General features: G+C 39.1%; 1 protein-coding gene across 21 annotated transcripts in view; it reads right to left on the reverse strand.

The window, feature by feature from the left end:
• The window catches only part of KIAA1217 (KIAA1217 ortholog), a 357,281-nt gene that overhangs the window by 229,685 nt on the left and 113,496 nt on the right, over positions 1-14,100 (reverse strand). For 5 of the 21 annotated variants that reach the window (XR_005256064.1, XM_038129602.1, XM_038129605.1 and 2 more), the window contains exon 1: positions 213-2,772. The exons of 6 other annotated variants lie outside the window; for them this stretch is intronic. Coding sequence is in view for 14 of the 15 variants with exons in the window: in XM_038129602.1 (XP_037985530.1) it covers positions 213-432 (220 nt within the window). In the remaining variant the exon portion in view is untranslated. Of the gene's footprint in view, positions 1-212; positions 5,483-14,100 lie in introns of those variants that run through there. 10 more of the 21 variants (XM_038129631.1, XM_038129615.1, XM_038129630.1 and 7 more) reach the window with 7 other exon arrangements.

The following is a 14,100-nucleotide window of genomic DNA, read 5'->3' on the forward strand; positions in this document are numbered from 1 at the left end:
GCCAAAACTGAGCAACAAAAATGTTTTGAGCCCTTTTATTTTCAAAACAAATGCTTTATGTACAAGAATCTGTTGTTTGGAAACAACACACACACACATACAAACATATACCCCCTATCACACAATAATTGATGCTTGGGGTTCATTAAAAGCACAATGATTGCAAATGCATTTGATTATTTCTTTTTTTGCAGCATGAAATTACCAGTTACCTTTCAGGAAAGGAGCCCTCCGTGGCACAAGCCTTTCTGTGATTTCCACCTGCTCTTGCTGATGCTGTTTAACAAGGTTTCCTTCGCTGCCAGCTCTCAAAATCTTTTCACCTAGCCTAATTTTTCGTGATCGGCTGTTAAAATCTTCTTTCCTAGACAAAGGCGATTTAGGAGCTGTATTAGCCGACACAGGTCGAGCCAAGCGAGAGGGTTTGGACATCCTGCCTGTGCAGGAATGTACCTGCTCCAAAAGCAATTTCTAAAAAAATCCTTCGCAGCTCACTTTCCAGCACAGAGGCTGGGGAGTCTGTGTGTGCAGCGCAGCTGGATGTGAAGTGCTGTGCTGCCAGCCTGATCAGTTTTAAACACCAAGCGTTGGGTGGTCACGCAGTTTCCCAGACCTGTGGAATGCAAATGTGTGCTGGGGTAAAACAGATGACTCTGTCCCAGTGCTGAGCCCCAGCCACGCTGTGGGGAGCAGAAACTCTTCCAGGGTCTGTCTCGAGCTCCCGGCGTGCACTGAGGAGTGCCCTGGCACGAGGGGAATGCTCCACCTACGCAGGTACAGCGTGAAAAACCACCCAGCACGGGGTTACCTCTGCATGTGAGACCCTCCTGCACTCCTCTCCCAACCCTCTCTCTCAAACAAACACTTTCTTGTTTCAGCAGATTTCCTCGCAGTGCGCCAAAACCACACTGCTTCAGTGCTGTATGGTAAATGCCTGATGTCAAGAACACATTTGTCTTTGACTTAAGCACGGTGCAAGCTCAAATTGGATTAAATGATGCATATTCTCCTAGCACTGTTTTATCTAACTCACCAAAAGAAAGGAAGGATTGACAGTAAATATCATCTCTCTTTGAAAAAATGGCCCAAAACCCTTATTATTAACTGGCATTGTTTAGGAAGCAACACTGCACAGAATATTGCCCATTATACTTTCCTATTTCGATGGTACATGTAGATCTAGAAAACCCCTGGCTTCTTACACACTACAGATAATCATATTCTTTACTGAATCTCTAAAGAAAAAATTCCTGACCTCAGGCTACATTATTTCAAATTTCTGTTCCTGGGTGCTTGTCTTTGAAAATGCCCAGGCAAATCCTGCCTAACTTTCTCTGCCAGCTCTGTGCTTGTGAATGCTGCCAAGACAAAGAGCATTTGGTCACATGAAAAGAAAATTCCATTCACCATAATTTTGGAAACAACTTCTAAAGAAAAACAACACAGTGCAAACAAAAGAAAACATCACAGCTACAGTTACAGTAAAATCTTCATGTGGTATTTTAAAATGTATTTCTCAATATCCCAGGCAACCAGTATGCTGCATCTCTAAGAGAATATGAGGGTCCATTTTATTTCAAAACTAGAACAAACATAAGCAAATCAATATTACACAAGCTAAACTGCTAATAGATATTTAGGAGAAATGCTTAATAAGCAAAACGTGACTTAATTATTACAGCCATTCCTCATTTTCTGAGATGGCAATTGTGCAATGCAGTAAAATATTCTTGCAAGTTATTTCTAATTTTTTTCCAAGATCCTACATTAAATAGGTACTTGTTTATGCCTTCTCTATAAAGCACAGTGCCTATTGCTTTGTTGCCCCATCAAGAAGGGGCCAGATTAAGTGCAATACAGCAAGCCTTGCCATGATATTATTTGCATATTATATTATCAACACAGAAGGAACTCTGAGTGGGAAGATTTCTACTCACAAGGAGAGACCTGAGGGGCATGAGAGTAACTGGGCTCATTAGCAGTGCTGAGGCACAGCAGGTCATGCAGAAGACAATGAAGAACAGAAACAGGGGTAAAATAGGATGATGAATGGAGAGTTAATCATGTAACTGGGCTAAAGAATGAGTGAAGATGGAAGAGAAAATGTGAAACCCAGGATGTATGTGACAGCTCAGTCGTACTGAACCTAAGAAGTACTATCATTCTCTCTCAAGATCTTGGACTGTTTGACCAATTGTAATTTTTAATATCTTCCATTGTGATTTCTCATTGTGCAAGCAGACACAAAAGCTGTATGCTTAAGAAGCATTTTTAAGCTGTGACAATAATGCCTCTGACACTACATTCTGAAACACAGACACTACAATTCTGAAAAACACAGAACAATTGTGAAATAAAATCCAGTCCTGAGTGACAACAAAAATAGTATTTCAGTTTTTAAATCACTGCTGCTAAAGCAAAATCCAGCTGAGATTGTTGTACATTACACATTCACCCAAACTAAGCATCCTTATCCCAGGTTGCTGGTGGAAAGAATGACCTCATCTGTGAAGGAGAATCTAATTAGATGGTCATGTTTCCTGTAACTTAAAATAATTTCTGAGCAAAGCAAAGACAATGTGAATTCAAGATTTTCCTAAGGCTCTCTCTAGTGACATAGCAAGAAAGATGAGGAAAGGGAGCTCCATCCATCAGCTTTTGCTAGGAGAGGCCCTAAGTTGTCCATTTGGATACTAAGGTGACACTTCTGCACTGAAAGAAAGCAGTGACATCCTGGTTTTGACAAGAAAGCTCTTTTTCTCACAGCAGAAACATAGCCCTGCAGAAATGGGGCGAGTCAAACACGTTCCTCAAACATGGGAAATTCCTGGAACACTCCAGTCAAAGATGGCCATTTTCAGTAATATCTCGGTGTCTGATGGCACTGTGTCATGCGAGGAGAGGCTGGGAGAGCTGTGCCTGCTCAGCCTGGAGGAGGCATTTTATCCATGTGCATGAGCATCTGATGTGGGCATAAACGGGGAGGGAGCTGGGCTGTTCTCAGTGGGGCCCAGCAGCAGGACCAGAGACAATGACCACAAACTGAAACACAGGGGGAAGAAAAGAATTTAAGGCTTTTTTATAGAGTGAAGGTGGTCAGACACTGGCACAAGTTGAACAGGGAGGGCATGAAGTCTCCATCTTTGGAGATAAGCAGCACCCAACCAGGCACGGCCCTGACCTGCCTGCTGTAGCAGAGTCTGCCTGAGCTGGGGGTTGGACGAGGCAATCTCCAGAAGTGCCTTCCCACCCCCCTCAGAGGTTTGTCATTCTCTATTATCAAACTTTTCAGAGGCTATTTATAATCTAGAAGCTTAAATATCTTTTCATCTGTCCAATAGTAGATGTACAACTTTTCTCCAAAGTTCCAGCAATTAAACTATCCCATGCCTGACTGCCACTTCTGGGAGGATTTGCTTCCTTTCTGGTCATTCATCCCTTTTAGCTTCCTGCAGTCTATGGCATGATGTTCCCCAAAAAATGCCCTCTTTGTTTGTTTTAAGGGCTCTGAAACGTGAAGCTGGTGATTCCAGCTATCAGCATCAAACCCTAAAAAAAAATTCCCCAAAAAACCAAAACACCAAAAAAAACTCCACCTCAAAATCCCCCCAAACCCTGAAATAAACCATTTCAGAATATAAGCTGAGGCTGCTTAGCTGACTGTGTTTCAGGCTGGATGGAGACACAGTAAATCAGCGCACTCGGGGCTGGAACAGCAGGAGAGCGCAGCCAGGGCTGCTGCCAGCTCCCCATCACCCACCTGCACAGGTCCCCCCTCCCCTGCCCAGCTGCCCTGGAGGCCTGGGCTCCTCCCAGCTGTGGGGCAGGTCCCTTCCTGCCAATCCCTCCTTCTTCACCACAGGCTCTTATTGAAGTTCCCCAGGGAGCAAGTCTTTCATCAGCTCTCAGGCTTTTTGAAACCCTAAGCTACTCTTTTGAACTAAAAAAACCCAAAACAAACCCACAAAACCGAAAATAAACAAACAAAAACACCCAAAACAAAACCCCCAAACAAAAAGTTCAAAATAAACCCAGCCCTTTTCCCTTAGATTTCAGACAGACAACTTCAGCTAGGTAGAGACATCATATTGATGTAACTTACCATTCAGCAAAAGCAGTTCAGTTTGTCAGGTTTTTGTAAAGTGCTGTAGGAAGTTTTCTAGTGCTTTGGGTCAATGAATAAACTGTGCCACAACCTCACACAGCAGAAATTAATATTAAGGGACCAACAGTGCAGTCTTTGCTTTTGAATAATCACATATATAAGTAAACAAGTAGTATTTTTAGAGAACCATACACTGTTTCAAACATTGTCCTTATAGCTTTAAAACCAACCTCTCCTCTTTCTGGCCTAGAAAATAAATTGCTGCTGAAATATGACAACAAGAATTTGTTAAGAGTTAGCAAACAGAAGGCATTTTTACCATAGCATATTAGATAGGTTATGATACTGCTATAAACTTCAGAAATGTTTGTGCCCTCTGGGATAAAAGAAACGTGACTATAGATGTTATTAATCCAAACAAAGCATTTGCAAAGCTTGAAATTTCCTTTTTTGGGCAACCATGGAATTCTAGTTTACATTTGCACATAAAGAGCTGGGGAGAGGAGAGGATCCCTTGCATGTGAACCAGGAAAAATTGGAAGTTGATGCTGTACAGTTCAGGATGTGGTGTTTTCTCAGCCTACCAAATCCTCCCCCAGACTTTGGCCTGCAAGTATCTAAAGACAGAAAGGCATGTATGCAGAAATATTTCAGCTTCAGCAGACTCTTTCTAAACTACTGACAGGCAACAACTGCTACATCAGTAAATGGAAGTTGCAGGTGCAGAAGTTAAAACTGCAAATTAATGAAGTCTTCTCTTTACAAAATTACGCAAGTAACCAGATGGCATAACATTTTCAGCATGAAATGAGGAATAAATGTATAGGCACCAAAAGAACAAGATCAGTGATGAAAACGATTTCAGATGCAAGTCACTGATAGGTATGTAATGTAATAATAATAAAAAAAAAACAACTTGGTGCTTCAGAGAGCTACATTTTCCAGTAACTGAAGCATGCAAAATTAGTGACAAGTTAATTTTGCAGATGTTAAAGCTTTCTTAGAACTATGTACCGGTGCTTTATTTCTCCATATATGATTTCTGAAATAGTTGCATAGTACAGAAGATGTTTCACATTCAATATATTGAGACCCGTTTTAAAACATTTCCGACAGATCTGAAGACATTCTTGCTGGAAAATAAACCACGCAAAAGGAACCTAGTCATTCACTCAAAGACAAGTGAACTCCTCCAACAGAAAGCAAGCTCTATTTATGGCAAGTCCTGTTACTCTCGAATATGGTCTTAAAAAGGAAAGTCTGTTAAGGATCTTTCTCTAATATAATAGCTGCCTAGAAGATTCTATAATTAAAGCTAAGTTGTCATTTATATCAGGAAATTCTGTTCCAGAGATTTACTACTCAGCCATAAAATTTTAATCTCAGTTCCAAGTCCTAAAGAAAAAAAACAACCTAACTCAGAAAAAAACCCATCAGGTCTACTATATTTCCTTTTATTCAAAATTTAGAAAATTAAACCATTAAACCAAGCAAAAACTTGCCTAAAGATAAAAGTATTTACAGCTGTAGAATCTAAATACCTTATTCTGCCACAAACCCAGAAATACCATCAGTAAGGGCAAAGGTAATTTTCTTTATTATTTTATCACTTCTGCATCTTATATTTTGCTTTTGTTCCAAGGGCTTCAAAGTCCTGGTTTGCCTGAGTACACAGGTCTGTGGCCTACTATTGAAGTGTTTGTAAAGACTGAACTATATCAAGGTTATGGTTTTTCTAAAGCAGTACAGGCACACCACTACTGTCCCTCACCTGGTGTTGTCCTCAGGATGCCTTTTGACAATTGCTCTTGGTTTCCTTCCCTGCCTGAAGGGTTGTAGGAGCCCAAGCACACTCAGACACAGGTAACTGCATTTACCAAAGGGTACACCATCTGAAGAACAAAGCAACGGGGCAAGTGTGTAAAAACACAGCTTTTCATGTTTGAAATGTTTGCCAAGATTGTTGCTAAGATTTCCAATTGATGCCAACTCTGATGGCAGGCTGGGGTGCTTCATCCTGATGAGTTAATCACTAATTCCAGACACAACAAACAACTGTGAACAAACAACTGCCCATGCAACTCATAACAAATACTTTTTTTTTGCAGAATGTTACCTTTTTCTATATATCAGCCACTCACAAAAGAATACAAAATTTGAATATTTATGCCATATTTAAATTGCTGCTAAACTTGAGCAAACTGTGCTGTGATTTGGCTGTTCTTGGTGCAATACTGCTTGGCTGTAATAACTAAAAATGCTAAAATCTCTACAGTCTTGGTTCAAAGCTTTTTCGTTTGTTCTGATCTTTTAATCAAATCAAATAAGAACTTAGGCTCAATATGTTCTTAAAGGAATACCCATTAGCTATAAATCACAGAAGATCATCACTATTATTCTTTCATTATTAAGTAACATGTGAATACTGCTTTCTACATCTGCAGTTATTTCACATGAGATTCTTAAATCATTTTAAAATGTGCACAAAATTATCTTTTGCCAAATTTACAGCATTAGTAGTTTTATGATAAAAGAGAAAAGTGTCCAACTTTTAAAATCTCTTCTGAAATTATGTAAGTGAAACTATCACTGGCTTAGTCTTTATTGCCACTATAAATTGAGGAGGGAGAGAAACAATTTGTAACACTACACTGATATTTTACTCTGAAGAAAACGTTAGTTTCAAATGTTAGGTGCTAATTTGTTTTAGCATAACTGCAACCTTCTCTAGCTTTTTAAAGCATCATTTTCAAATGACCACCTCTGGATAAAAGAATAACCTTTAGGAGAGCTCTAACACATCAAAAATACAACACAGAGAGCTTAAAGCTTTACAAAAGATAAATTATGCCTTACAGAAAATCAATCCCTTATGATGGTTTGAATGAAATCTTGGAATGAAGAGAAGAGGAAATAGGTAGGGAGCAAGAGCAGATTGGATGAGCCAGGGGACAGAAACACAATCCTTAACTGACAGACTCCTGTGCATATGGTCAAGGCACAGATAAGTCCTTTTCATTGTTTCAATACTCCACTTTCATCATAAAGTTCTGCATCATCCACACAGGGGGGGAAAATAGGTAAGAAAAGTAAGCACAAAATGAAGGAAAGGAGGACAATCTTCAGGCATGAGGGCAATTCACTCATATCCCATGTGAAGTATTTTAACTGTTCCTCATCCATCAATAGCACCTGGGTATGGGTGCTGCAGTGGTTGCTCTCATTAGGAGGAGCAAACTACAAAGAGAAGAGAAGAGTGGGAAGACAATGGTCATCCTTTGAAGATGGTGGTGAGAAGGAATATCTCTGTAGGGCAGCTGTAGATCTGGCACTTTTGGCTGGACTACCACAGTCTTTTTCCAGAACAGACCTTGGATGTAAAGAAAAATCTTCAAAGGCCTATGGAAAGCAAGTAGATATAGCACCCTTTATAGTCAGGTATTACAATAACATTTACTTGGGGGCTTTTTTGAAAGCAAAATAATTAGTCAGCACCATCTAAACTGCAGACATGCACAGAGAGTGTTCCACCACTCCAGTGTCCTTTTCTCAGGAGCAGCCCTGGAAGTGATGATTTAGTGAACTGCAGAATATAAAATGTATTTTTCTACTTGTGAGACATGGTATTTTTCAGACATCCATAAATGAATATTTCAAGAAGCTAATCCGATCAGCTGTCTGTGATTTTTGTGTGGTTTTGGCCATCACAGCAAAGGAAAAAAATACTTTATCTTCTAAGTCCTGTTTAAGTGTGCATCATCAGAATACAGGAAGCTTTAATTTTTGCACAATTTACTTACACGGTGCAACATAAATGATGCACAAGGTTCTTTCCTGTGTCAAAATCTCAAGTGACTGGTGCTGAATTCGATCCTTTCTGTCACTTACACTGTCCTTACAGCAAGATGACAAGTGCCATATAATGCTGGCTGCATGGGTTTGAGTGAACTGCCTATAAACAGTCAGCTGCTTGGTCTCTTGCTGTCTGAGCAGCTCTGGAGAGATGAACATTTTTGTTAAACAACAATAAAAAACCTGCAAGTTCATTTATTATGTTTCTATAGCTATAGGTAATAGTTCAGGTAGTCTGAGTTTACCACTACTCATCTGAAAAGCACAGCCATTGCATCCTCACCTGCTCAAGCCATCTGGAAAGATATTCCTTGGTTACAATGTGCCCATACTTGTAGAGACTAAATGTTCTGAAATCTGGAGATTTTATGCAGATTACTTGATGTCCTGCTTTGCTGGACCATATTTGATGATTTATTACCTTATTTACATAAATGACAACAAATGGTCCCCATTACTAGTACTTTAGAGCGAGGAGATTGCAGCACATAGCATGCTTTAGGAATGCAGCAACTGCTGCTTCCTTTATTTCTGGCAGATATTTGGGGTGGTATCCAGGTACCCTGATGGATCTTCCAACCTCCATCATCAGACATTGTTCATCAGGAACACAAAGGGAAGATCTAATACAGTGATCAAATAGAAGACAATAGCAGATGGCAATGAAGCAAAGAAATTGGAAATATTAGTCTTTCCAACCAAGAAAAATCTTGAAAAGAGCTAATAACCCTATCAATAAAAATAAGAGCCTATGAAGTACGTTATTAAGAACCCCAACCTATTTTCTGAATGGAAAACTAAACTGATGACCATATCAAGTACAATATATAAATATATAATCTTCTTTTAAAAAAGGTCAATGGCCATTTTAAAGTAGGTTAGCACAAGTTAAAATAAAGAGGACACTGCATGACCAGCAGTTCTGTCTAGAACCATAAAGGAAATTGGCAAAATGATGTTTTGAATGTATATTCTCTTTCCCAAGGATTTCCCATTATTTACTGTGATCTACCAAGAAATGTTCTCTGATCTGACTGTTCTTGATGCTATATTGGTTTGCTGTAATGACTAAAAGATGTAAAAAACATAGAGTCTTAGCTCAAAGTTGTTTCATTTGTACTAATGCATTAATCAAATAAAGTAAAACTTTGACTTCAATATGTTCCTGTTTGATCCCAAAGCATTAAAATAAGATTGATGTTATAAGGATTGCTGCATAAAGAACAGGCAGGCAGGTACTGAAAAACACATGCAAAGAGAGACAGAAATAAAATAGGTGAAAAGAAAAAGAAGAACAGTAATTCCCCTCTGCTAAGACCTCCAGTGCTTTTAATGGGCACCAGTCTGCTATCAGGGAGATTTCAGCCAGTCTGACCTGAATTCCTTCCACTGAAATGTAACCACTACATCTACCATGTTATTATATGAACCATAAAATAAACAGAATAATTCAGAAGCTATTAAAAATTAATGTTACAAATTCTGAGAGCAAGCCTTCATGATGTCCCTCATTTTAATAGTCCTTAAAATGCCTTTCAATGAAAGGGTCTGTAGAGGGAAAGACTGGAATAACTTGGATCAAAAAAAAATCAGGTTTCTTACCTCAATAAAGACTCCTTGAAGGGGAAAAATAGGATGTGAACAACTTCCATATTTAACATTAGAATTAAACGGATCTTTTAAATCTTTGCTGGACTTTAAAGACAAGTTTGTAAATTATTTACTCCCATGACAAAATGAAGTTTTGCAGTTGGGAATTCAAATAACTCCCAGATAATGTATAAACCTAAAGAAAACTACTGGCTTCTCCTTTAAACAAAAAACTCTGTGATGCTAGCAGCCATGAAACATGGTGAAAATGGAGGCAGTGACCATAAAGGTAGCTTTAAGCAAGTGACACATTTCAGGTCTAAAAACAAGATCTTAATGTATACTTCACATAAAGCAATGTCTTCCACTGAGTACAATAATCCCATTACCAGTCACCTGCCAAGTATGACACACACCTTAATATTTCTGAAGAGCATGATTACATGAAAACAGAAAAAAAGAGGTAAAATATTTCTTTGATTAACAATGTTTTGGACATTTTCAGTCTAAACTTTTCCTTCCAAGCTCTCCACAGTTTTCTACAGCACAAAGAAATTAGCCATCTTCTTCCACTAGCAGGGACTACTTCTATTTCATTTTGCAGCTAGTAAGATCACAGTCACACATCCCTTAACAGACAAAGATTTCATTCTAGTTATTAAAGCCACGTATTTAGAGTTCTACACTCAAAAGTAATTTCACAGGTAATTTTAATTTGGTGGAACCTAACCATAGAACAAGAGTCTGGTCCACGTTCAGGATTTAATCCTATAATTTTTAAGTGAACTATGACTTACTTTACAGCAGCTGTTATGGTCTGCATCAGCCTTGGTTCCACCTCTAGCTCAGCCACCAGACTCTGCAGTTAGAGTTGCTTCTTTGGTGGTTATCTCCTTGTGGTGGTTATTTCCATTTGGTGGTTATCTCCTATTTATTCAATAGAGCATCAAGTTTTACTGTCCTAAATACAAAGCCTGTCAAAAAGGAAGCCTTGCAGTTTGCAGCCTAACACCATCCACCAGGTGCACTGGACATGTGAGGGTGAGGGAACCTGGTGGAGACCAAGAGGCAATTTGGGTGAGAGAAGAGGAAAGAGATTAGGATAAAAAAAAGGGGGAAATTCTGCCAGCTATCACAGTTCTACTACATTAGGCATATTTTCAAGTAGGTGAGGCTATATGATGATAAGTTGTTACAGAAATGGGCTGTGGAACGCAAGAGATGTGTCCATCTACCCACTCTCATTAGTGCAAGGAGCTGCCCTGAGGATTGTCTTTGTGGAGCAGCTTTGAGTCCCCTTTCCAAATGCTTGACAGAGCATTAGGGAAGGGATCCCTTCATCCCTCCTTTCACTCTGGAGCACAGCCCTGAGCAAACCTCAGGGCCGAGGATGTCAACACAAAATCCACTTAAATCTATGCTCAGGTGACACACAAATGTGATCCCCTGGAGCCTCTTTGACCACAGCTCTGATTCCAGATATAATTCTCATTATTTCCAGAAAGTTTATAATTGGCTAATCTTTTTATTTTGGTTACTATGAAGAACACAAAATCAAATTTCAACAGGGTGCTAATGGAGACATGCAACCTGCAAATCACAAATCTCAGATTTACTCTGTGAGAGGTTAAAACCACCACACCCTGAGTTCTTATCTAAGCCAATTTTTTTATAGCTAATATTATTCATTAATCAAAGTGTGTTATTTTACCAATGATTCATAAGACTCTAGTGAAATCATAAACATACTGGTTAGACTTTGGGAAACTGTGTGGTTTGACTCATTTCTGAAAAATATATACTACTGATGCAGAAAAAAAATCACTTTCCTAGCAATACAAATGATGTAGTGGCAGGCTGGAGTGATGGTGTACTTCAGGGTGATTTGTTCAGCAAAAACAACAGGTGCAGCTGGTGTTTTCCAGCCATAAATCTTCCCTTTTGCAAGCTAATAGTAGGTTGCCAAGCCTGTGTGTACCTCTATAGATTATGTTACATAAAAGGAATTTTTTAAAGGAGCATAATCGTCACAGAAGGTCAATTTTAGATGAATGAAGAATTTAAGAAACAGTTAATTAAACCCTCAACAAAGTCTTTTATTAATTTGGGGCAGAAATGCCCATTCCATTTACAGAATAGCAATTAGGATAAAGGATAAATCAATATGTTTGCATTTGTCAATTACTGTTATTCACCAAGCAGAATTTGGAAACTTTGATAAAGCATCTTCAATTCCTTCAGTCCTTAATTACAACTCATTAAATTTTCATTAACTTCAAGCTCAGTAAAAAAGCAATAGAAATCTTTGATGGTAGCAGTGTTGGCAGGACCATACTAGATGCCAGAGATATTCTTTGTTTTGTGGAAGTTACTTGTGTTTAGCCAGTTATGTCATTGCTATATCACAACAGCACATCAGGAAAAGATAAGAAAATGTCTCATCTCTCTGCATTTAAGTTCACTCTATATACACTTTAAAGCTTTGAAGCAACTTTTAAGATAGCATGTAACTTGGACTTGGGCTCTTAAAGAAAGGGACAGTGAATTGTGGAAGATATGTGGAGATTATTCAGGAATGCCTGCACTGCAAAAATGCAGCTTGCATCTCACCACAGCAGCTGCAAAAGGCTTTGAGGCCAGGGTAGTAGTGGTGCAGGAGACCTCGCAAGGAACTGGGATGCTAAAGGCACAGAGGAGAAGAAATTAACTTGAATCCCCACCAAAGAGCAGAGCACCAAGACAGAAGTTGTGGGAAACTTTCCCCTAGGAAAACCTCCTGCTGACCCTGGGGCAGATGCAAGGTCAGACCGAGCCACTCAGGCTTTGAAAGCCTCCACGGATGAAGTGTGCACAACCCCCCAGGGCACCCTGTACTGCTGCTTCAACCTGCTCGGATGGGAATGATTTTTGTGATACCCACTCTGAATCTCTCTCGTTCTGTTTTCTGTCTGTTGTCTCCAGCCCCTCACCACACACAAGCAGCAGTGGTCTCATCACTGTGACTTGAAGGGCTGCAAGGTGCCCCAAGGTGCCTCTGAGCCCATGTGAGCCACCCCCGCTCCTGCAGCTTTCCCCCAGGGCAGCAGCTCCAGCCCCCAGTGCCTTCGGGGCCCTCTGGTTTATGGTGTGTGCCTGTGCTGGAGGGCACCGAGCTGGGCAATGTCCAGGTGAGGTTTAATGAGTGCTGAGCAGGGGGCCGTGATTCCTCCTCTCAACCTCTTGGCTGTGTCCCTGTCCATGGGATCGAGGACGCTGCTGACCCTGCATACAGACAAACCACTTTTTCATCTGGACATTTGACTCCATGATTGATGGAGTCAAATGTCCAAATGAAAAAGTTATGATTTTGATTTTTTTCATTTCAAGAAAAGGTGACCCAAGAAATAAGCATTTAATGGAGCAAGTACAATAATCAGCATGAAAGCTGTAGGAGAGATGTAGAGAGAGGATGAGCAACTGAGCACTGCCCAGAAAAAACCCTCTTTACACAGGGTTTTCAGAGGTTTTTCAAGGCTAGAATGTAAATTTAAACATGTAAACACACAAAGAGGAAATGAATTTTATGCACTAAGGAAAAAGCATAAATCCTCTCATTAAGAGAACAAACTATTTGGTGTCCATTTGGTGTCTATTTTGGTGTACATTGATTTGAGATTGCTGCTTTCCTTCTTTGGTCCAGCGCCTGATAAAATGGTGTTAGATGAGAGTCTTATGCATAGTCTAATTTAGTGAATCACAGTTTAAAAAAAGAACTTCAATATCTTCTGAACCACATATAGAAAAAAACTGTAGTTAAACTGATTTTACATGACAGTATTTATATTTTTTCTAAAATCAGATTTTCCATTGTATATTAGGGTATTTTCAAGATTTTTTAAATGAGACCTTTACTATTAGTCTCCTACTACACAGCTTATCTTGGGTTTAGATACTGGGTGACAAAGTTTTGTGTGTTTGTGGCTTCAGCTTTTTAGTGGATGGGGCAGGTTTTTAAGCTGAGGGGGTGATTTGGACTGTTCAAACTTTCTTTTTTTTTATGCACTTGTTTTTGAATGTGAGACAAAAATTGTTATTGAGAAGGAAATAGCTGTCACCCAGAACTCATAAAATGTGTAGATTTTTGAAAAGGTTAAAATCGAACTCAAACATGTTCACTTAGCTACAGCTTCTGTACTATGTGGAATATTTTTTTCATAGTACCACAGGAGAATCTTTCTTAAAACAGTAGTTCTCTATAGAATTTATTCAAGAGCTTTTCTTATTTTTGCCAGCAGCATGGAAGCACAAGTGCTTTGAACCCCTGTGTGTTCAATGGTTAGACTGTGCAAGTTTTACAAATGTTGTGTTGAACTATGTAGTATAAGAAAGTTTCAAAGCACACATTTTTATAGGTGTATATATATGACATAAGTGAAAATGTGCTGAATATGATTACCATATAATAAAGTTAAAAATTTTAAACTTTAAGCAAAAAACAAACCAACAAACAAAAGAAACAAACAAATGAAAAAGGTAAATAATCAAGAACAAATGGAAGTTATTTACTTATTTCT

This window comes from Motacilla alba, chromosome 2, assembly GCF_015832195.1.
Source record: "Motacilla alba alba isolate MOTALB_02 chromosome 2, Motacilla_alba_V1.0_pri, whole genome shotgun sequence".
NCBI classification, from domain to species: Eukaryota; Metazoa; Chordata; class Aves; order Passeriformes; family Motacillidae; genus Motacilla; species Motacilla alba.